The sequence below is a fragment of the Ascaphus truei genome, chromosome 2, assembly GCF_040206685.1.
Source record: "Ascaphus truei isolate aAscTru1 chromosome 2, aAscTru1.hap1, whole genome shotgun sequence".
In the NCBI taxonomy this organism is placed as follows: Eukaryota; Metazoa; Chordata; class Amphibia; order Anura; family Ascaphidae; genus Ascaphus; species Ascaphus truei.
Window position 1 is genome coordinate 45,323,699 of NC_134484.1, and position 22,259 is coordinate 45,345,957.

The 22,259-nt window shown below is 42.9% G+C and overlaps 1 protein-coding gene across 5 annotated transcripts in view; it reads right to left on the bottom strand.

Moving 5' to 3' along the window:
- Window positions 1-21,822, bottom strand: part of DEPTOR (DEP domain containing MTOR interacting protein) — a 178,340-nt gene extending 156,518 nt beyond the window's left edge. The window contains exons 1-2 of one of the 5 annotated variants that reach the window (XM_075582331.1): window positions 20,747-21,819; window positions 18,932-19,019 (exon numbers count right to left, since the gene is read on the bottom strand). In XM_075582331.1, the coding sequence (XP_075438446.1) occupies window positions 18,932-19,017 (86 nt within the window). In that variant the 5' untranslated portion in view covers window positions 19,018-19,019; window positions 20,747-21,819. Of the gene's footprint in view, window positions 1-18,931; window positions 19,020-19,912; window positions 20,013-20,746 lie in introns of those variants that run through there. The other 4 variants (XM_075582333.1, XM_075582334.1, XM_075582340.1 and 1 more) reach the window with 4 other exon arrangements.
- Between the last annotated feature and the right edge of the window lie 437 nt (window positions 21,823-22,259).

Genomic DNA, 22,259 nt, shown 5'->3' on the forward strand with positions numbered 1-22,259 from the left:
TACACCATATCAGCACCGGAGAACCTCGGCATGAATCAGATGCAATAAAAATGCATTTACAGGCAACTTCTTTACCTTAGCGGCTAACCGCTAAGGCAATGAAGGGGTTAAGGAACAACAGCAGGTTTATTGGGAGTAGAGGGGGTGAGTGAAGGGGGTACTTGGCACTTCACTCACCCCTTCTGCCCCCAATAAACATTACAATATGTACTAACCACCAATACACAACCCACCCACCCCTTGTACCCCCACATAAAAGTATTTTTTTTTTTTATGCACAGGATTGATACCAGAGGCCGGCGGGGGACTTCGGCTGGTCCCCGCGGATGTCCTTGGACCTCCGGGTGGTACCTGCGGGTGTCCATTAGCCTCTAGCTGGTCCCCACGGGTGTTCGGGAGCCCAACGGGGGTCCCAGGGTGGTCCCCGCGGGTGTCTGGGGGTCCTCGGGTGTTCTTGGGCCTCCAGGGGGGCCCCGGGGGGGTGTTCGGGTGTCTGGGGGTCCCCGCTGGCCTGCGGTATCAATCCTCTTCCGAAAAAAAATAAAAAGTGCAATACATGGATATAAATACACCTCCAACCCTCCTCCCCCCCAATGCATACAATACAGTAATGGGCAAAATTACTATTATCCGCATATGGATAATTGTGCATTTGCCCATTTAAAATAAAACATCAACCAGCAGCATAAAGTAAATAAAACTTGCACTCACACCTGCAAGCATGAAAGGCATCCTCATCCTCATCACTGTTCATGTCCTCCATTGTGAGAAACAATACAATATAAAATACAATCTAATGATCCCTAACCCCTTAACCACCTTAGCGGTTATTAACCGCTATAGTAATTAAGGGATTAACCCACCCTCCCCCGCAACCCACCAGGGAGACCTAACTACCCACTGGGGCCCACTATACCAACCCTGTACCCATTCATTGGTACAGTGGTATATCATGCCCATATAATATGGGCATAAGCCACTATAGCAGTCAATGTGCAACCTAATCAAAAAGCATTAAGGCCAAAAATACACAATAATAAAATATATACACAAGCACCTAAACACCCCAACACTAAAAGAACAAAAAAGCCTAATAGTAAGCCACATCAATAAAATGTATCTATCTCCAAAACAGCACAATAATAAAAAAAATCTGTTATTCCAGAACATAACAATACAACACATAGCCAAGCAAACTATTCAAGAAATAAAACCACTAGCCAAAAGAGCAATTAAATATATAAAAGCACTAGCCAACAAATCAATTAATTAATTTAAACCACTAGCCAATAAATCAATTAATTAATAAAACCACTAGCAAACACATCAATTAAAACGAGTAACCAACAAAATAAATAATTAATTAAAAACGCTAAACAATCGGAAAATGAAATAAAAACAAGCCATCCAAATTATAAACAGTTTAAGCCCAACAGTAAACAGAAAAAGAAAAAACAACAATCAATAAAAATAAAGCATTTGCCAAAAAGTCGGTCACTTTATTGATCTGTACCCTTAGGCTGCGGCCCCAGCGTGTTCTACAGCGCACGGCTTGGTGTGCGCTGTGCGTACAAGTACCGCCACTCAATGGGGCTGAGCCCGGTATGCGCCTTCACGCGCATTTTGCAGCTGCGCTGTACTGCAATTTTTTTTAAAAGACATCCAAATTGTGTGTACAACTTGCGACTGAGACATGGCCACGCCCCCGCCGGCGGTTCAGCCAATGAGGACGAACCAGCCGCGTGAGGTCATGGCCACGCCCCCGCAAAAACCCCACCACGCCGTCGCAATCTCTCCCTGCAGACCTCAGATCGCAGGGAAGCGCTGTGCACGTGCCGCCGGGCGCGCGTGCTACAATGCTGACTGGGACCGCATCCTAAGCGGGCACAGATTCATACATTATCAGTCAATGGGCAATGAAAAACATTAAAAGAAAAAAATAGAATAAAAAAAACCTGTAAAAATACAAGTACATACATTCAATATTGTTCTTACCTTTAGAAGCGTTGACACTCCGAATCCCGGCGTTTCTGCAAGCTCTCGTACCGCGACGTCATCAAAGTCAATCCAACGCCATCCACCTTGAAGATTCGGAACAGGTAACAAAATTCTTCTCTCTTTTATCTTCTATCACCTTCTTCTGTCATTATTTATTTCTTTTCTTTAATATTGTATCTCCTTTCTTCATCTTTCAATCCAACCCCATGGTCAGTCCCAACGGATGTTGTCTCGTCAACTTCTTCCAGGCCTAATATATGGCCTGTGACGTCACATTTTCAGGTCAGATGGTACAGCTCCAATCTGATTGTACGCTGTATCATGTGCCCGCCTTTTTTTTTTTTTTAAGGATATGACGTTATCTCCAAGGGAGGTACGTGACAGCCTTAAAACCACATGGCTATATCACATGGTATTACAGCCAATGGGATTGAAGACAATCCCATTGCTCTTTGGAGTTTAACAATGGACTGTTCCTGGTATAATAATAATATGTTCTTGTATAGCGCTGCTAGTTATACGCAGCGCTTTACAGAGACATTTTGCAGGCACAGGTCCCTGCCCGTGGAGCTTACAATCTATGTTTTTGATGCCTGAGGCACAGGGAGATAAAGTGACTTGCCCAAGGTCACAAGGAGCCACCAGGTTCCCCTGCAACAATCTCAGTGTCAATCAGTGTCTTTACTCACTGAGCCACTCCTTCTCCCATTGACGTTGATTTTGGGATTACACTGCCGTAGCAGCAATGCTGGTGACTGGTGTGAGAGCACATTCAAGTTTATCTGCTGGCACAGCAGACCCGGCTGAGAGACGTGATATACACCCACACTGCCCGATATTTTCAGCTACATTGTAAGTAGCCAATTTTCTACCTGCTTAAAAAGTTGCCTCTTAGTACTTCACTATTGTGGCCCTTTTTTCATTCCCTTTAGGATCAAAGAAATTGGGGTTTTGTTACCACCTTGGACACCTTTCGATGACACATTGTATATTGATATTTTGTATTTATTGACCCACTGATTTGCGCCCTTTATTTATATTGTTTGGTTTTATATAATACATATACATACATGGCTCGACAAACTAGGGAAAACCCCACTCGCCCCCACCCCAAAAGTCCCTCGCCCCCCAAAAAAACTCCCTAAGCCCCTCTCACAACTCTTACCTGTGGCGCGGTTCAGCTGTGCGGTCCGGCGATCTCCCGTCTTCTCCCATGCAAATTGTACTCTTTCCCCTGCAGGTCCTGAAAAAATGGCCGTGCGGCGTTGCCATGGCAACGGGACGCACCGTCACGTTGCCATGGCAACACTGTGTCGTTTGACAAAGTGCTGCCATTTTTTCTGGACCTGCAGGGGAAAGAGTACAATTTGCAGGGGAAGATAGAGATCACCGCACCACGCCGCTGGACCCTGCCCCAGGTAAGCACTCAACAGCGGGCAAAATGCACTGACCTGTGTCAAGCAGGCGAGGGAATTTGTTGAGCCCTGTATATATATATATATATATATATATATATATATATATATATATATATATATATATATATATATATATATATATATATATATATATATAATGTGTGTGTGTGTGTACACACACACACACACACTTTAAGTTATGGTGGGTGAAAAAGGCAACAAACAAAACTCCACCGTTACCATATATCCATGTGTATGGATATTCCAGGCAAAAGGTGACACGTGTGCTCATTTGCATGTCATTTCCCAGAATCCTTTGCTGCAGTGGGAGCACTGTATGCTAGGTGATAATGGTTGAAAGGCAGGGGTGCAGAACTGTCTAAGACATGTGAATGTGCTCACAAGTGATATTCTTTATTGGCTATACTGTATATACACGCACACCGTATACACTCAACCATCCACTTTTGGGGGTGGGGGGGGGCAGGGGTTGCAGATTCAAAATTCAAACTTCGCGGATGTCGAAGTTGAACTCTGGAACTACTTTTCGAAACCGGGGCAAGATATGAAGCAAAACTTAACAAAGGCTGTTACTGTTGTTTTTTTTTATTTTTATAAAATGGACAAATGTTTGTGTTTGCGAATGGATAACCTCAAAAACGTATGCACACATGTTCAAATTGTTATTTTTTTTTTAATAAAATCTGATTTTGAGTATTTTTTCTGCATTTTGTATAAATCCCAAACCAATTGAGTAATAGCAAAGGCAAAACACATTTTCTTTTTAAAACAAATTAACAGCGAAACTTAATATTCATACAGTATGTGTTTTCTAGCTCTACCACTTAATTAGCATTTATGGTCTAAAAAGAAGTTTGTAAACAAAAAACACTAGCTATGGACATGAAGTGTTGCTTTATCTTTACTACTTTCTATTGCCCAATATGCATAGTATATTGGTGCAATTGAGAGTTCATTATCAAGAGAACATAGTGCAGGTTCCTTAGAGCTGCCGATGTGATATGGATGGAATGCTGACCTGCCATTGATAGTGCAGTTCCACTTAAACCAGCAACTCCTGCCCGCACCCCAATTTTTCTGCTTATCCTACCTGAACCAAGGGTCCTCAGGGGCTGAGTCCTGAAGTCCAGAGACCCCAAGATATTTGTAGATTTGTTGTGCCAGTTTTGATACAAAAAAATACAAATATAGCCCCCATAACTACAAACATAGCTATTTTGGAGTCTTCCAGTTTGCCCTCTGGACGTCCGGCTCGCTGCTCAGGAACCAGGGGGTTTCCGGACATGGTGGAACTACGGATGAACTCCAGGGGACCCCCACGGTTCAACTAGGCAAAAAAAAAAAGGAATATAGCAGGTGTAAGGAGTTGTAGGGTAAGGTACGTAGGGACTGCGTCATTGTATACAGGCCCTTGGTAGACAGCTATACCTGCTAGACTTGACTTCCCACGGTCTATAAAAAGTCACCTGTCCTATCCTCCAGTGCTTAACAATAAGCTTGCTACCCTGGAGGCAGATTCTCTGTGTCATTGCCGTTTGGAAGCTCCCAGACTTGCTGCTGCGCTTCCGAAAAACCTGGTATCGATTCCTGCGTGTCCTATTACTCTACTGCTTGCTCCCTGCTCTGACATACTGTATAGCTTGATAGACTACTCGTCTGTTTACCACCTGCCCTGACCTGGGGTCGTCTGACAACCCCATCTGCCTGCTCCTTCCTGAACTCTTTGCCTACATCGCACCGTGGATTCTGTCTCTTGGTTCCAGCTACCAACAAGTATCCCTACTGATTCGGTATTACAGACTCTACCTGTAGATTCTCCTTCGAACCTTGGCAGCAGGTTGAGCTGCTGCTTTAAGACCGAATTAATATTTGCTCTTAACGCAGCAGTTCTGCCTGCTAGTTTTTCTATTTTTAGCCTACTTGAACTCCGTGCCCTCGCCCCCACCCCCCTTGGTATTCATTGGGTGTCCCACCATGTCCGACGGTGTTATTTTTAATCAGGTAATACCTTAAAACTACTTCGTAGATCATTTTAAAAAAATTCAACAAGTTTAATTATTTTTAAATCATGTAATGGTGGATCCTAGTGATGCTTATAAGGGGCAGATCAGTAATAAAATCACTGACTGACGTGGGTGAGCCCGATTAAAATTTTAGTATCAGATCTTATTGTGTAATCTTCTTAGGGTAGTCACTCTTATTTCTCTGTGCCCCAGATAGCAAAACTAGGCCTCTCCTGAGACGGGGAGTCATTGTGCCAGCAAAATTGTATGTTGGCTGCTGTATACATTGCCCACACTATAAAGGAAAAATATAGAATAATAGTATTATTATACTTATTACATTGAAGATTATGTTGGGTTTTAATACCCTTATATCTTACAGTACCAATGTCTAGTCTCTTTAGTAGCAAGGAGAGGATATGCAAAAATCTGATTAATAATTGTCATTATATACTTAGGCAAGATAAGCTAAAAACCATTTATTTTTCAAATGATATAGGAGAGCTGACTATCTCTATCCGGTATACAGACAGCGCGGACTTGAAGATCCGCTACCACTAGGCATTTACATGTAGCGGCCGCCTCCTTGCTGCCGCCCTCCTTCTCCTTCCGAATCGCAGCGTCATATTGACAGTGCGGATGTCACGCGGTGACACGTTAACATGGTAACGTAACATTATGCCGTCATTTGACGTCACAACACCATGTGGCATCACTTTGGTGATGACGCCGCGATTCCGAAGGAGGGCGGCAGCCACCACATGCAAGTGCCTTCCCAACCGGACCGATAGCGCGGCATCTGTATAAGGAGGCAGACATTTTTGCAGCCCCAAAATTTTGTCGGCCTGGGCGTATCCGGCCTAATGGGAAATCTGCCACTAATGCAGCTGTAGCCAACCACGGGAAGCGTCAACAGTAACACTGAGGCTGGCTACATCTATATGTATTCACTGTGACAAGTGGTTTAAGGTCTGTGTCACCCACTTGTATTAGTCTGTCATTATTTTTGCCTTTTTGGATTACTGCTTTCTCACCTTCTTCTTTTTCAGTTACAATACAATACATGCAATGGCCATGAAACTTGACTCAGACAACAAAGGCTTCTTCACCTTCAAAGTTAAGCAATTCATCTCCATTAAAAATAAAATGTGTCCATATTTAAATGTAAGAAAGGCTTCCAATTTAATTGGGAGCCTTATGGTTGTTGCCCTGTTATTTACATATCCGACCGATATAAACCTTTGTTTTTTTTAAATAATTGTATGGCTGTAAAACTTGTTCCCCTGTTTATCCTCCCCTGCATATGTTGTACCATCCCCCACCTTCTTTTTATATTTTTGTACCCTTATCCAAAAAATAAAAACAGTTTTGAGAAAAAATAAAAAGTGATTATGAAAATCTTCTGTCAAGTTCACAAACAATAAGTAATAAATTATTCAAAAAATCAGCAACAAAAAAATACAGTGCTTCGATTACAGAAAATAGATTATTACAAGAACATACAGTTATAATAAATGAAGGCCAGCTTCTTAAAATAAAAGGATAAACATAAACGAATTCCCTAGACGTTACCACATGTAATAGGTTTTTCCCAGAGAGGTCACTGGCGTAGTAAAGATGAGAATTCACATGTCTTATCCCAAACGACACACCTGTGTTGAATTCTAATCCTAATAATAACTTAGTAAAATATATGTGCTACTCTTCTCCCATTGAAACAACATAAGCCCACCCCTCTCGTCAATCAGCTCTGGCTTACATTTACAACCTAAACGTGGCAATTAAAAGTCTGCTTCAATATATAAAAAGACCTAATAACTTTATTCTAAAAAATACTTGAAACAACGCAATTCTTATCAATAGGTTCAATCGAGTTTGCCGAATGTAACTAAACTAATTAAAACTAAGACCGGTTTGCTCCTACATTTGAGCGACAAATGGATATCTGTTTCTTGCCAACTATATAGAGTTGATAAGCCTAAGGCACCAACCTAATGACTGTAATCATGTCAGATCCAATAGACGTAGAACCCACAACCACTCCATTTCTAGGCCACTGCTCTAGCAGTGTGAGCCTCCTAAACATGAAGGGTTTGGCCTTATTGCATCCGTCTTATTGCAACTGTTACGCATATCTATTCGTTATTCTTCAGAACAGGTGTAATAAGCATGATATCCTCATATTTAATAAATGTAATCTTTTTGGAATACCGTCCTGGCCACCACCCATGAACCTTGCAGAACCCTCCAAAGAATGTCTGTGAAGGTGTATTTAAAAGTGTCCTGTTTCTTCTAGTGTCAGGGAGATATATTTAAATCCCTTCTGGCTAAACCCGATGCCCTTATCCCTAGATTCTATCACTCCTATAATCTATGCCTGGTCAAGGGTTTAACAGGTCATAAAAACAATTATTGTATTTTTAACACAATTTGTAACCAACGTTAACCCCTGAAGTACCAGATTGATTAAAGTACTTAATATATCCCGATATTATCATTACACAGTATATTACAGTTCTCATGGCAATGCGCCACCATTTGATGCTGTGGAGCAATGTTGACGGGACCATGCAGGGAGAGATGCCGCCGCCGGAGAAGGTAAGAGCCGAGGCCCTGTCCGGAGATTTTGTATATAAACCTGTAGCCCGGAGATACGTGACCGAAACCCATAGTGTCCGGGTCAAACCCAGAGTGGTGGCAACCCTGCCCCCCTACCCACACAATAAATACAATACTCCCTACGCAAAATAAATACAATACCCCCCTCCCCAAACAAAAGACCTCTGTAACCGCAGCACTGGAACCCCAACATTTTCCATCCCCCTGAAATTTGTCGCCCTAGGCCAGGGTCTATGCCTAAATACGGGCCTGCATACTTGACCGAAACCAATTAGTACGATGGGGAATGTATTGTTTAACATTATCAGATAGGCTCAGGATGGACTGGATATTTGATTAGTCTTGGTATACAATTTAATGGTCCTTATCGTGATCATATTCTGTATTAAAATGAACACTTTCTTTTTATGCTTGTGTGATATAATTTGAAGAAACAACGTTCTAATACATTGGTACGACCTCCAGTGAAGACTAAAAAAAAGAACCCAAATTAATCAAGACATCCTACAGTTGTGTCCACAAAGCAGTCCGATAACCAAGGGAAAAAATCTAAGTATGGTACTCATTGCAGGTAGGCTAAAGCCGACTCTGCTATTCTTCAGTCATTGGTGATCTGCCAAGGTTTCCATTAGTAATTAAAAGTTCTCTCTGGAAAGCAGCAACGCTCCCATGTCCCACGCCTCTTAAATCAGCATTCATTCGTTGTCGAGTGAGCAAGTAAGTGGTTTGTGTAAAAGCACTGAAAAGCAAACCAATAATATCATACATTCCACATGCTTGGATTGTTCAAGAAATGGTTTGCATTTTATATGTACTGTAATCCAAAGTAAGCTACTCTGATAGTGCAATCAGTGATAATCTAGACTGGATCAAAGTAGGTAGTCAGGACATAAAAGTGCAATGTAGCATTTTTGTGTGTGTTGTGAATGTCTAGGTGATAAACGCAGCATCTACTTTTTAAAGGAGCAATCCATGGCGGATTATTTCTTTTTTTTCAATACATGATTGAAGCAGGTCGTCTCCGGAGTTGACCCCCATTAAATTCAGCTCTGGGGATTCCCAGCCTCCAGAGATGCTTACCTCCAAAGGAGATGCCAGTATCTCCTGCAGTTTTCTGGACTTTAAAGCGCTCACGTCACATGGGCCAATAAGAAGCCGCACCAGGTGACATCAAGGCTTCCTATTGGCCCACAGGGCGCGGGAGCTTTAAACTGCAGAAAACTGGAGCACCCTGAAGTGGCTACCGGCACCCACTACGGCAGTAAGTAACTCTGGAAGCAGGCGGTCCCCAAAGCTGGAATGAGACCCTTTATTAAAAAAAGAAGAAAAAAAACGCTTGGATTGCCTCTTTAAAAGATTTAAAATAAAACTAAGCATTGCTTTATATTATTTTATTTTTTTTACATAATAGAATATTTTACAGTTATTAAGTATAACTAGAATCTGCCTTTAAATGTGGGGAAAATAGTTTTAGATGATGCCCTTTAAATGAGCAGTTCTTTATCTGCATTTTTTTGGGTGACCCCAGGGGGAAGGGGGTGGAGAGGAGTTGCTCAATTTAGTAGTGTTTTCACTTGTTTATATATCCCCTCAAACCTCCCTCCAAATAACGTAGGGATTAACACCTGTGCTGAATAAGGATCTCCCATGGGTACCTAATGTGGGTCCCACAAAGAACATTAAAAACTGCCAACCTGGACGTGGAAGTAGTCTGCGTTTAGAGAAAGCCATGGGAGGGAGGAAGCTACGGGTATGAGCACTCAGTGAGAAGTAGATCTCAAAACGTTATTATGCTGTGAGTGGCAGTGGTGCTACATGATGGATACACATAAGGGTGTTTACAGTATAACAGAAAAGAAAACAGATAAGAAAAGTTGCATGGTGTAAAAGACAAATAACAAGATAATAAATTGGGTGTAAAAACATTATTTGTACTGGTAAGTACTGTGCCTACTGAATTGAAGTTAAAATAAATAAAACTCTACAAACCACAGGAAATTATTCAGTTGGCTTCTCGCAGCCAGCCCACAGCACACAAAGTGCTATTGGCTTGACAAGTCTAAGGTCGAAATCAGGGTGGATGCTGCGGCCACGAGCGTCCGTGCGCGCCTCCGCCGTGCGCTCCTGCAGCCTAGTGATGATCTGTGCCTTGGCTGCAGGAGTTGGGTCGCGGCGTTTGGGGGCGTGGCGAACGTGTAATGGAGCTGGTTCGCTGAACCAGCTCACGTGACGCGACTGCAGCCCCAAAAATCATTTTGGGTTGTAGCGGCAAAAAGTAGCAGCAGTAGTTTGAAAACTCCAAACCGAACAACCCTAAATTGCGACGGACGTACGTGCGCATGCAAGCGCGCGGACGTTGTGTAGCATCCACCCTGAACTCGGCCTAAGCCACCTTTAGAGGAATTGTATACTATATTGAGTAAAAACACTACTGTACTAGTTTTTCCATTATTGTCATCATTAAAAGAATTCTAGTCTTGTAAAATATGCTGCATTGCTAAGTATTTTATTTTTTCTCTAGTTTCAGAAAAAAGGGGATTCATGACCCCTAAGGCCTCGTTCAGGGTGCCAGAGGCAGGAGTTGGAGGGAGGGCGTTCGGGAGGGAGGGCGGCAGTCTGCTGGCCGATGTGTGTTCATCCCCAGCAGACGTTTTCAGGAGTTGAGGAGGGGGCGGGGCTACAGACGTGAGGTTAGGGATCGATGCTGCATTCTAGAAATCATTCTCTAGAATGATTTCATTGGCTGCCTAGGTCCCTGTGACGCTGCTGCAGCTTCAAAAAACGAATTTTTTGTTTATTGATACTGTAGCCAGCGTCAACTCCGGGCTTCGGAGACAGGGCAGCTGCTACCCTGACAACCAGTATTCAATTTGAATACTTTGTGTCCCACGGCAGCTCGCACGGCAGCACGCCCTCCCTCCGAAGCCTGCACCTTGAACGAGGCCTAAAGGGTGTTCCAAAAGGAACTCTCAGAGAGCCCTGACTACTTTGTATACTAAGACATAAAAACAGATGCTGGAACTGGAGATAGTTCACGGGCTCATCCAGACCTTACTAAATAGACCTCCCTTCCTAACGCTGTGCCCAGGACATACTTGAAAACGAGAGGTAACTCTCAATGTATTACTTCCTGGTAAAATATTTTATAAATAAATAATAAATAATAACTAACACTACACACACAGTAGTTAAAGCAGCAATACTACATTCCCCCATTTTATATTTGTCTTATTTGTATACAGTATGTAAAGCATGTGGCAATGTTAAATTATGCATTCTTACCTACGCTGGCAATCTTTTGGTGCTCCTGTTATAAATCAGTCCTGATTGTGTGCCTAACATAATGGCTGCTTCAGTCAGTGTAAGGCCTGGGACATAGCAGGTTCAGCCACGCTGAGCCCTGCTCCTGCTTTGCCTCGCCTGCTCAGAATGGTGCTTTTTTCTGTCCTGGCAGGCGAGGCAGTGAGCGCGCTCTGGGGGCGGGGCGGAGGCGGGGCAGAGCGGAGGCGGAGGGAAAGGCGGGGCTAGTCCCTCGTTCCTATTGGATGTGAGCGGTCACGTGACCGCTCCTCCGCTTCCCCGAGCGGCAAATTTTAAACTTGCCTGTCTCGGCAAATTTTCTGAGCCTCCGCACGCATGCGGAAGGGGGATACTATAGCCGCGCTGATGACACATGCAGGGGGTTAGTGCATCTGCTCAGCGCGGCTCAGCGAGGCTGAACCTACTATGTCCCAAGCCTAACACAGCGGCTACAATGTATCCTTATATTACTAAGGTAACGTTATCTATTGTTACAGTTTGCAGCTCAAACTGCTGGGAATATTGACAATTAATTATTACAAACAGAAAAGTGTTACAGAGATTTTGCACTGCGGGGGAGGTGAGCTAAACCTGCTATAGAAATCAAAGGATGCGTTAAAACGAGTTAAAATTGCACTAAGAGTTGAATAATAAAAAAATTAAGCAATGCAAGGAGTATGATCTAATACTACGGAACTGATTTAAAAAATAAAATAAGATTTCACCTGTTTTTCTTCTTTAAACTTGTAAATACTAAGTTTTCATCCTAAACAGTTTCTTCTAAAGTGAATACAGTAGAGCAAATACACATTCTTTTTTGGATAAGGGAAAAATAAGTTTGATAAGGAAAGAAAACAAAAGCTGGATAAGAGAAGAAAATAACTACTGTAGGTGAAGGAGCAAACAGGGTGGGGTGAAGCGCTTTGTGGAGCAGTTGAGTGGATATGCTATTTTGAATAACCATGTTATTAGCATTTTATTAGGCAAGATTAGCTGAGTGGTTCAACATAGAAACATATCATCTTGTTTAACTCGTGTATTTTAATGAATGCTGTCTTGTAGCTTACATTGTTGAAACAGTCATCACCTCGGAATGTCAATGTCATTTTCATTTGTTTTGAGACAATACAGTGTAACACATGTTTGAAAGATGACAGGCTCTGTGGCTTTATGCAATGCAATGGAATTGTGTTACACAGGTTAACAGGGATGCTATAAACTGATAAAATCTTGATTCATGAAAAGCGTAATATAATGTCATGCATCTTTTGATTCGTTGCCCCATATATTTTGGTTAGCTGGGCTGTCAGAAAACAGAGCCAAAAAAGAGACGTCAGTAAGTGATGTGACAGGGTTCACGGCCCACGGGACATTTAAACTTGCAGGAGATACCGGCACCCCATACTGGAGCCTGTACCTCTGGAAGCAGGGTTTCCTCGGACCTGAACTTAATGCATTTCAGCTCCGGAGACACCCTGCTTCAACCCTAAAGTATGTACCAAGCTAAAAATAATAATAAAAACTGCGCGATCGGCTACAAGAGCTGTGCGGGGAGACACAGAGATAGAGGGACCGCTTGTCTCTGCTCAGCTCTTCCAGGCTGGTGGCAGCCCAGTAGGATTAACGTAGGGACCCCCACTGCTTTAATCCATTCAGGGCAGCCAGTGTACTGGGCTTTTGGGCGTGGGGAAGCTGCGATGGGGCCGCGGTCATGCTCCGTTCAGCTGCTCTGAAATTATATTAGTCATTCTTCTATTCTTTGTAAAATGTGCTCACGTTCTTTTTTTTTCTTCTTATTTTGATATACAGTACAACTTCTTTACTTGCGGAAAGCTTTAATTCAAATATTAGTAAGCTTTTGTAAAAGCTAGCATGTCCCTTTCATTCAGCTATCTATTCCTTTTTGCAGCATAAGAAATCAGTTTTCACAACTGCTTTCTTATCCTACCAAAATCATGTTGGATCATCATTCTGTATGTTTATATTCATTTTGTATCTATCCCCTGCCATCTTTAGAAAACCTTTAAAAAGATCACAGTCTGCCATTGAGGTAGGAAATCTCCATTTTCTACAGATTCCTACGTCTGATTAAAGGCCCTTATAGGTCAATATTTGAGACGCTCTGATAGTAAAATGTTATCAACCCTAGCCTCCATTGTCCTAGAAAACGCTCGAGAACATCCAGGGAGGTGGAGTTGAATGAGAGTGTTGAATGAGCATTCGATATTCATGGGTAGTCTAGATCCCCTGGATGTAAAGCCCCCCATGCATCTACTAAGTGTAGATAAATGGGTCTCTTGGAGAAATTGTATATGCACCTTCAATTTCCCTAGATAACTCACATTTTCTTTTAATTAAGGAGTTAATTCCTGCTAAGTTCCAAGACACAATTTTCGGCGAACTCCTTCAAAAATATAAATATCCTGCTCTTTATGTTTAAAAAAAAAAAAAAAAATTGATGTCAATTATACTTTTTAGTAAAAAAACATATACATTGTCTACTTTTGCAGTTCTTGAAGAGTTGAAGTGAGTATTTTTTAAGGAATTACACCTACTGTAACAGAAGTAATAAACCAAGAATATATCATTGTAAGAGACGTGCTGAAGTACACCAGGGAGAACGATTTGGGGGAAATTAAACCATGCCTTTATTCAGCCTGTCACTTTAAACAACAGTTTAAGGCAATTTACACATATGTACAAAGAAATAAACACCTATCCCTGTGTAAGGGCTGACTCACTTCCCCATTCCCTATCTGCAAGGCTGGGGGTGGGGGGGAAAGCCCCATACAACCTACCACCTCAACATCTAAAGAGGTACCTGTAAGCAGGGGCTCTTTGTGGCAGTCTCTGATTCTGTTTGGTCTTTGTTGCGGGGCCAGTCTCTGGCAGGTTCCTGGGTGCGCTCTGTCCAGGAGAAGAGGTCTGGTCCCCTGGTGTCTTGATATCAGCACACAGTCATGCGTGTGTGCTCGAGAGTCTCTGTGTCTGTTCCCAGCAGGAGGTTTTTACCCTTGTCTGATTAACCAGGTGGAGCTGGTTAATTGTCTATCTGCAATTAACCAGCTCCCAGCTGGATTCCTGAGATCACTAGATCACTAGAGGCTCTCAATTGCCTAATTTAGACAGGGTTAAGTCCCTGTTGTTACAATCGTCATCTTTTAAACTTGTATAACAATGGTGTGGGTAGGTGTAGAAATGTAAGAGGGTGTTGCATTTCTGTTCATGTGTGTGGCTACTATGTGGTCCCTATTGGTATATAGGGATAGAATTACATAGTACATTTGTATGTGTAAGAGACAGGTGTGTGTGCATTCATATAGCGCAGTATTAATAGACATGGGCTTTAGCACTCATGGGAAGAGAGTTCTCTTGTGTCAGGGTAGTGGCTCATCAAGCTGCAGTCTCAGTTTAGGCCACCGGTGAGGGTTCAGAACAGTTTCATAAATTTGTATTCATGCCGGGGGGGGGGGGAGGGCGGGCGAATTTGTAGCGCGGGCGGTTAGAGGCCCCGCGCTCTTCTCCACAGCATTTAAATTAAATGCCGGAGGTGTGAGGCCTCTGTAACTCACTTACCTGCTCTCTGCGGCGCCATGGCAACGCGGGGTCATGTGACGTCACGTATCGCCATGGCAACGCGCATCAAATGACGAGGCGGAGTAACGTGACGTCACGTGACCCGCTACGTCATTTGACGCCGAGTCATTGGGATAGATGGGGGGCACAAACGCTGCAGCTCCCGGGCAGGGGGGCGCAGCTCAAGAAGTTTGCGCACCGCTGTTCTAAGATTACCTTTGAGTTTGGCCACCTTCAGATCGTTCATCTTATGGCCAGAATCAGAGAAAGGTTCGATGACAGGGCTGTGTTTTGTTCCGCGTGTGATGCTGTGGCGATGCAGATTCATTCTCTTGTTTAGCCCCTGTCCTGCCTCACCTACGTAGTAGCAGCCCCCTGGCATTTCATGCACGTGATAAGGTACATGACATTGCTGGTGGAACAGGTGAACCTTCCTTTGATTTTGTACTCCAGATTCCTGTGTGGTATTTGTATTGTGCCCGCTTTGTGGAGCATTGCGCAGGTTTTGCATCTTGCGTGTTGGCGTATAAAAGGAAAAAAGGGACAGGCACTCCTATATGCAAAAAGGTGACATTTATTGACGCAATGTTTCGGTCCCCACATATGCCAAATGCCAGCCTTGAGCAGGTGATAAAAATGTGTGCTAATTTTTGGCAGATACCCGAATATATGACTTTAGTGAATAGCCCCAAAATAGGTAATTTGGAGTTAATTACTCATTTCCATGCTCATTTCTAGATTTGTCTTTAAATTAAACTCACATCAGTAATGTGTGTTATTTTATGCGCTAACATGTTAACTAATTGCCCTAGTTTCATGAATCCGAGCCAATGTGCCATTTTACATCAGCACTACCTAAAATGTACTTTCTTCAACTGAACCACAAAATAATTGTGTGAAATGTTCACTCCCTATTAGCCTGCTCCACAGTGTGCAGAAATACCAATTCAATCATGTTAGCACACAGTAAAAACAAAAAACAAAAACAAAAGGGAAGTTATAACCTTTCTGATTTATGGCCAGGCTCGGCTATGATGCTTTAATTATATGCATGTCAATTATATTATTTGTTTCCCAGATGACCTTAAAGTCACCACTGTAACTGACGATCATTGATTGAGTTTAGAAAGAAAACTGAACTGATAGCCCCCTATCACTCCCTTATCACTCCCCTCTTAGGGTCTAAGAGAACCACATAATTCCATGTGTCCTGCTTACAATCGTCAATCAGGGAGCAGTAAAGATGTAAGGGTAATCTGGTCCAAACAATTGCACCCTTGTGCCCCCAACCCCCGAGCACCAAAGTGAGACAATAGAAGTGATTTGTATAATGGGTTAAAATCAGACAACAAGCATTCTAAAATACCTTTTTTGTTTATGCTAACATGTGTCATATTCTATACATTACAGCCTAAAACGTGGGTTGTTTCCCTTCCTTTAGTTCCTCCCTTTGGTGTCATGGTATTGTATGTTGGGCCGGACATGTCTTTCCTTCTCTTTAGCCTTCTCATGCTTGGTTCTCTGACAGAGAGAGAGGCTTGCATGACTCAAGTGACTTTGGAAATGAGCCAAATGGAGCATGAGTGGAGACACTTATAGATTGACCAGGGCAGTAGGAATTCAGGACACTGAGCGAAAAGTTCTTAGAAATATGTTGCTGGAGAATAAGATAGGAACAATATTTTGGGCAGCAAAATGGCAGGAGAGGGAAAGGAAAGTTGACCAGCTAGCATCAACTCCTCTACTAGATGAATATGATAAAGAGGGGAGTGTGTTGTACAGTAAATCTTAAACAATACATTGATTGACTTGTGTTGAAAAGCAAGAGAAACCAACAGAAGTGAAATACTCCAATTGTCACCCTAGTTTAAAAGTTAAATAAACGTCCTCATATGACCATGCACAAGAGCTGCTTTATAAGAGATCACTAAAGGAAAATATTATCCCCATAGTTACAATTTACAGTATTTAATCACCCTCTAATTCTTAACTTTCAGGTAGTCACTCACTTATATATTTCAATGTATAAATATGATGTTTCCAATTTTTCTTAACATCTTCACTATGTTTAAACCAACTACGGCACGCAAATATATATATATATATATATATATATATATATATATATATATATATATATATGAGAAAAAAATGTAAATTAACTTTGATTTAATTGTATATTTCTGCAAAATTTTTCCCGTTGATTTAGTACCCGTGAATTTCAAAAATAGATATATACAAGAAAATGTTTTAGTACAGCATCATTTTTTAAACAAATATAAAATGATTACATTTCTTGGCTTTAATGCAATTAGATTAGTAGATCAGCTGAAACATACGGAAAAATGTATAAATGTCTAACACAATAAAGCCATGTCTATGTTGAATATCTATTTTTCAAAGCTTCCTCGTATTCATTGTGAATCATTGAATCTAGATCATTTTGTAAGGTATGGTGGTCTGCATATTCCCTTGTGTACTGTTATACAGTAATTAGAGAATGATTCTTATTTTGACATAGTTTATATTTCCCACACCATGTCATTTCTGGTGAATACCATCATGCAAAATATCTATAAAAGAAGGCAGGTGAGCAGACAAAATAGCGAAGCGGATCTCCACTGCGATAAATGTAGAAACTTGGTAGCCTTTTTAATAGGTTTTATATTAAAGAAAAATGGCTTCACACAACTACTAAGTCTAGTACAGTATGTTAGATGTACAAATTTTAATTACAAATATAATAACAGATGCCGAAATTGATGAGTCCACATATAGTTGCAATAAATAGCTTCCTTAACCTATCCTGTTTTTTCATACAACCACTTCCCAAATTACTCACAGGTGCTAATGGATGCATTTATGACGAGGAAGGCGCGTTCGAAGTGACTCTTGGCGTCAAATATTTAAGTGGTACTTATCAGGCAGAATCCCAAGCTAACTTTCACCATCACACAGAGCTGTTTAAAACAGATTTACAGGTACTGAGTACTGAACTATGGTCACTGCCTGGATCTTTTCCAACTTTTGGACTTTGTGATCTTTCTTTTCATTTGCTCTAGTTAAAGCTGATAGTGCCATATACTTGGTATTAATTACAACGTACGGCTAGATGTGTACAGAAAGCCATTAACATTTGCAGCTCACTGTGTTATAAACCAAGCAGTGCGGTAATTGTGTAGTAAGATAAGTTGAAAAACTGAGTGTATATATAGAGGATCTCTCGAGGTATCTTCTCTGAGTGTCAGGTAGCTGAGACACAATATTATTTATCTGTAACATGATCTGTCCACTATACTGTATCACTGCAAAATAATCCAGTATTTGCATAAACAATATGTTATGTGAAAATACTCTAGTCTAGCAATGTTTTCGGACTTGACATTTAGGGGCCTATGCAGAGAGCAGCGCTTTTAAAAATTGGCGAGGGTAATAAAAAGTAGCTTTAATGGAGAGTTTTATTCTCCATATGCAGAAATGTGCGAAATCTGCAATTTATAGCATGAATGCGTGTGGCGAGGTTAAAATGGAGAGATGCGCGCTGCTGGAATGTGTGAGAAATAAATCGCGCATTTTTTTTTTTTCCTATGGCCGGCGAGCTCCAGCTTCTTGCCAACTTTTGTTGGCGGAGCTAATTGTAGAAAATCACGCCGTTTTATTGGCGCGAACAGCCGCTAGATGGCGATCGCGCCTTTCTGAATTCGGATATTTTTAAAACTGGCGAGATGTAGGTTCTCGCCAGCCGCGTGGCGAGATTTGCAAATAGAAAAAAAAAATGGCGCGTTTTTCGTAACCCGCCATTTTCTGCTGTTTTCTAAGCAAATTTCTCCAAAAAATGGAGATATTTACTATAGCGCTGCTCTCTGCATAGGCCCCTTAGAGTATAGCAGTTGGGTACCATGGCATGTCAATACACTACATGACTGCTCTTACTAAGGCAGCTGTATAACTGCAAATATATACTTCCACTTCCTTTACAGAATAAAACTTCCTTACCTTAACTGCTCACCAATGACAAGAACCTCAGCCATGTGCTCCAGCTCAGTGGCCTTCTTCTGTACAGTGTTCCCAATGCCATCCATCCCTATCACCAAAACAAACAATGCCACATTTACTTCAGTGCACTGTGTGTGTGTGTGTGTGTGTGTGTGTGTGTGTGTGTGTGTGTGCGTGTGCGTGTGCGTGTGCGTGTGCGTGTGCGTGTGCGTGTGCGTGTGCGTGTATCAGTACCGTGTTAGCCGAGCTTCAATAATCAAAAAATAAATAGATGATACCGTTCTGTGGCTAACGAATTAGCCACAGAACGGTATCATCTATTTATTTTTTGATTTTTTTATATATATATATATATATATATATATATATATATATATATATATAAAAAAAAATCAAAAAATAAATAGATGATTGGACCAAATAGTATGGAATAGGATGGAATAGTAGATTGGACCAAATTCATCCTGACATTACTATATGTTTTAAAATGCTAATACAGTATATATATGTATATATATATACACATATATATACTGTATTAGCATTTTAAAACATATAGTAATGTCAGGATGAATTTGGTCCAATCTACAGGCATGTAGAATTTGTATTCAAAACAAAAACAAATTGATTCAGAAATCTATCTTTTCCCATTATCTAGATTTAAAAAGGTAATACATATGGGGTTGTTAATCAATCAACTGCACTATTTATAGTAGCACTCTTTACATGTCCACGTGCAGAGTCCTTTTTTTCTCTCGCTTCTATGATACAAATAAATAATAAACATAAATAACTAAATATGATATATATTAAGAGATAGAAGGGGAGAGAGGTCTGTGTGCCACATTACAACATCACTCAGATGTGTTTCCATCTGCCCATGTCATACCATTGACCTGTCATTGCTACAAGTCTGTTATGTTCCCCAGGGAAACAATCCTACAGCACCTCCGATCAGCAACATAGAAACGTGCAGCTCACCTTCTGCCTTCAGCCATCCGTTCCTTGTCGCCTTGTTGATTGCAAAGCCATTCACACAGCCCCGGGTCACCTCTCCAGCCTCACACAGCCCCGGGTCACCTCTCCAGCCTCACACAGCCCCGGGTCACCTCTCCAGCCTCACACAGCCCCGGGTCACCTCTCCAGCCTCACACAGCCCCGGGTCACCTCACCTCTCCAGCCTCACACAGCCCCGGGTCACCTCTCCAGCCTCACACAGCCCCGGGTCACCTCTCCGGCCTCACACAGCCCCGGGTCACCTCTCCAGCCTCACACAGCCCCGGGTCACCTCTCCAGCCTCACACAGCCCCAGTCACCTCTCCAGCCTCACACAGCCCCGGGCCACCTCTCCAGCCTCACACAGCCCCGGGTCACCTCACCTCTCCAGCCTCACACAGCCCCGGGTCACCTCTCCAGCCTCACACAGCCCCGGGTCACCTCACCTCTCCAGCCTCACACAGCCCCGGGTCACAGCACCTCTCCAGCCTCACACAGCCCCGGGTCACCTCTCCAGCCTCACACAGCCCGGGTCACCTCTCCAGCCTCACACAGCCCCGGGTCACCTCTCCAGCCTCACACAGCCCCGGGTCACCTCTCCAGCCTCACACAGCCCCGGGTCACCTCTCCAGCCTCACACAGCCCCGGGTCACCTCACCTCTCCAGCCTCACACAGCCCCGGGTCACCTCTCCAGCCTCACACAGCCCCGGGTCACCTCACCTCTCCAGCCTCACACAGCCCCGGGTCACCTCTCCAGCCTCACACAGCCCCGGGTCACCTCTCCAGCCTCACAGTCACACAGCCCCGGGTCACCTCACCTCTCCAGCCTCTCCAGTGAGACCTCGGCTCACCGCACAGGAGTCCAGCCCCAGAAATGTGCTGCAGCAGCTGCTCCTGCACTTGCACTGTGCACCAGCAATGAAAACAACGTGTACAAGTCCTGCTTCAGCAGCTGCTCCTGTGCCCGCACTGTGCACCAGCAATGAGAACAACGTGTGTACAAGTCCTGCTTCAGCAGCTGCTCCTGTGCCCGCACTGTGCACCAGCAATGAAAACAACGAGAGTAAAAGTCCTGCTTCAGCAGCTGCTCCTGTGCCCGCACTGTGCACCAGCAATGAAACAACGTGTGTACAAGTCCTGCTTCAGCAGCTGCTCCTGTGCCCGCACTGTGCACCAGCAATGAAAACAACGAGAGTAAAAGTCCTGCTTCAAGGCTGTGGCGCCTGGTGGCTAGGGTTGAACTTTGATATTGCCAAATGCACAGGCTCCCTGGCTGCTTTGTGATTGTGGGAGACACATGTGAAAGTTGTTACAGTGCAAACAGCCAGCAGTCTGCAATCTCAATCTCTCTGCTGTCAGGAGCAATCCTGCTCATTTCTTCTTCTTCTTGCAATTTCTCCAGACTCAGCTGCTACTTTGCTTCCAGTTTTGACATGAGTATCACCAGCCTGCATAGAACACTATTATTAAATGATACAGCTTATTCAGTAGTACAGATCTGTTAGCAGCAAGGCGAGCCCTGTGCTATGCACAGCCACCACACAACTGTTATTAACAGGGTGCAATGTTTAAGAGTTGCTTCTCCGTGTGTCCTCCTCGTGTGGCACTCTGAAGACAGACTTGCTTCGCATGCTCCTCGTATGTTCTCTTGTGCAACGTGCTGTGACACATATTCCTGCGGTTGCCAGCCAAGGCTTCCAAAAATATAATGTCACTAACAGAAGAAAAAAAATATGCAATGTTACTATTTCAGTTGCAATCACAACTCCACTGCGTATTACACACAGTGTGTTGGATAAACAATGTTATGCACACATCCAATTCACAAAGGTAGTGGAAAAGCTAAATGGTGACACTTGCAGAGCAGACACTTCCCTCCTCCCACTGAGCACTGTTAGATCTGGATGTGCTAGACAGAAGGGGAGGGAGAATAGGTTGGGAGCCCTGGTACGGTATCTGGGAAGGTACATATGTGTGATGCATGAAAATGAGCAAATAAAAAGCAAATACAGTAAAAATACCACTTGTGGTGCATTTGCATGTCTCAGACAGGTCTGCAAATTCTGTGGGGAAAGTCCTGTCTGAGACATGCAAATGCACCACAAGTGGTATTTTTATTTGCGGCACACTGTACGGTGGAAGGGGTTTTGTCACTTTTTTTTACCCGCCATGCATTTTTTTAATGTCTGGCTATAAGGATGAAAATCAAAACACAGTCGCCTTTTTGTTAGTCACGTTGTAAATAAAGCAGCCTGCACTTTAGGGCTACGACGCAACTGAATGCCAGAAGGGATCGCTTCACTCGCTATTGGATCCTGTAGGGCTAAGCAT